Here is a 2,500-nt window from a genome sequence, read left to right as displayed (position 1 = left end):
CACAATACAACAGATTGTGAGATTGTAACAGATTGCTGCTGTCGGAGGCTTATTAATAAAGTGTTTGTTAAAGGATTCTGACACCAGGTTGTTCCAAATAGCTTTAGAGGGAAAGAGATCTGGGTTTTGGTAATGGTAGAACATCCACATGCACGCACGCATGCACGCACTCACACGGTAGGCTACCTCTGATTTGATCTTGTTGTCTCCGAAGCAGAGGTGTTGGAGGTAGGCTGCAGCGTTGGACTGGACTGAAGGGAACTGGTGCTGTAGCATCTGAATCACCTCAGGCAACTCTGGATCCCTCCATCCAAACTCCCTACATGGAAATAGAGAGAGAGAGAGGAGGGAAAGAGCAAGAGAGAGGGGAGAGAGAGAGGGGAGAGAGATGGGAGAGAGAGAGGAGAGAGAGAGGGGGAGAGAGAGAGAGGTTAAAATTGGCAAAAAACACACACATTTCTTCACACAGGGTCGTGGGGTGAGACAGGGATGCAGCTTAAGCCCCACCCTCTTCAACATATATATCAACGAATTGGCGCGGGCACTAGAACAGTCTGCAGCACCCGGTCTCACCCTACTAGAATCCGAAGTCAAATGTCTACTGTTTGCTGATGATCTGGTGCTTCTGTCACCAACCAAGGAGGGCCTACAGCAGCACCTAGATCTTCTGCACAGATTCTGTCAGACCTGGGCCCTGACAGTAAATCTCAGTAAGACCAAAATAATGGTGTTCCAAAAAAGGTCCAGTCACCAGGACCACAAATTCCATCTAGACACCGTTGCCCTAGAGCACACAAAAAACTATACATACCTCGGCCTAAACATCAGCACCACAGGTAACTTCCACAAAGCTGTGAACGATCTGAGAGACAAGGCAAGAAGGGCCTTCTATGCCATCAAAAGGAACATAAATTTCAACATACCAATTAGGATCTGGCTAAAAATACTTGAATCAGTCATAGAGCCCATTGCCCTTTGTGGTTGTGAGGTCTGAGGTCCGCTCACCAACCAAGATTTCACAAAATGGGACAAACACCAAATTGAGACTCTGCATGCAGAATTCTGCAAAAATATCCTCCGTGTACAACGTAGAACACCAAATAATGCATGCAGAGCAGAATTAGGCCGATACCCACTAATTATCAAAATCCAGAAAAGAGCCGTTAAATTCTACAACCACCTAAAAGGAAGCGATTCCCAAACCTTCCATAACAAAGCCATCACCTACAGAGAGATGAACCTGGAGAAGAGTCCCCTAAGCAAGCTGGTCCTAGGGCTCTGTTCACAAACACAAACACACCCCTCAGAGCCCCAGGACAACAGCACAATTAGACCCAACCAAATCATGAGAAAACAAAAAGATAATTACTTGACACATTGGAAAGAATTAACAAAAAAACAGAGCAAACTAGAATGCTATTTGGCCCTAAACAGAGAGTACACAGTGGCAGAATACCTGACCACTGTGACTGACCCAAACTTAAGGAAAGCTTTGACTATGTACAGACTCAGTGAGCATAGCCTTGCTATTGAGAAAGGCCGCCGTAGGCAGACATGGCTCTCAAGAGAAGACAGGCTATGTGCACACTGCCCACAAAATGAGGTGGAAACTGAGCTGCACTTCCTAACCTCCTGCCCAATGTATGACCATATTAGAGAGACATATTTCCCTCAGATTACACAGATCCACAAAGAATTCGAAAACAAATCCAATTTTGATAAACTCCCATATCTACTGGGTGAAATTCCACAGTGTGCCATCACAGCAGCAAGATTTGTGACCTGTTGCCACAAGAAAAGGGCAACCAGTGAAGAACAAACACCACTGTAAATACAACCCATATTTATGTTTATTTATTTTAACTTGTGTGCTTTAACCATTTGTACATTGTTACAACACTGCATATATATAATATGACATTTGTAATGTCTTTATTGTTTTGAAACTTCTGTATGTGTAATGTTTACTGTTCATTTTTATTGTTTATTTGACTTTTGTATATTACCTACCTCACTTGCTTTGGCAATGTTAACACATGTTTCCCATGCCAATAAAGCCCCTTGAATTGAAATTGAATTGAATTGAGAGAGAGAGAGAGAGAGAGAGAGAGAGAGAGAGAGAGAGAGAGAGGGGGGGGGGGGGAGAGAGAGAGAGAGAGAGAGGAGAGAGAGAGAGAGAGAGAGAGAGAGAGAGAGAGGGGAGAGTGAGAGAGAGGAGAGAGAGAGAGAGAGAGAGAGAGAGAGAGAGAGAGAGAGAGAGAGAGAGAGAGAGAGAGAGAGAGAGAGAGAGAGAGAGAGAGAGAGAGAGAGGGTAGAGAGAGAGAGGAGAGAGAGAGAGAGAGGGAAAGAGCAAGAGAGAGAGGGGAGAGAGAGGGGGAGAGAGAGAGGGGGGAGAGAGAGAGAGACGCAGGAAGGAAGGAGAAAAAATAAAGCAGTTTAGATGAGTGTACAACATAACACAGCCAACTTGTATTTCCGAGGTTGAAGAGCATAAGGCCGT

General features: G+C 44.8%; 1 protein-coding gene across 1 annotated transcript in view; it reads right to left on the bottom strand.

Moving 5' to 3' along the window:
* The window catches only part of LOC139531541 (catenin delta-2-like), a 571,014-nt gene that overhangs the window by 209,019 nt on the left and 359,495 nt on the right, over positions 1–2,500 (bottom strand). The window contains exon 13 of the mRNA XM_071328059.1: positions 187–319. Within this exon, the coding sequence (XP_071184160.1) occupies positions 187–319 (133 nt within the window). The remainder of the gene's footprint in view (positions 1–186; positions 320–2,500) is intronic.

Source organism: Salvelinus alpinus, chromosome 10 (genome assembly GCF_045679555.1).
Source record: "Salvelinus alpinus chromosome 10, SLU_Salpinus.1, whole genome shotgun sequence".
Taxonomy (NCBI): domain Eukaryota; kingdom Metazoa; phylum Chordata; class Actinopteri; order Salmoniformes; family Salmonidae; genus Salvelinus; species Salvelinus alpinus.
This window is presented reverse-complemented; position numbering and strand designations above follow the sequence as displayed.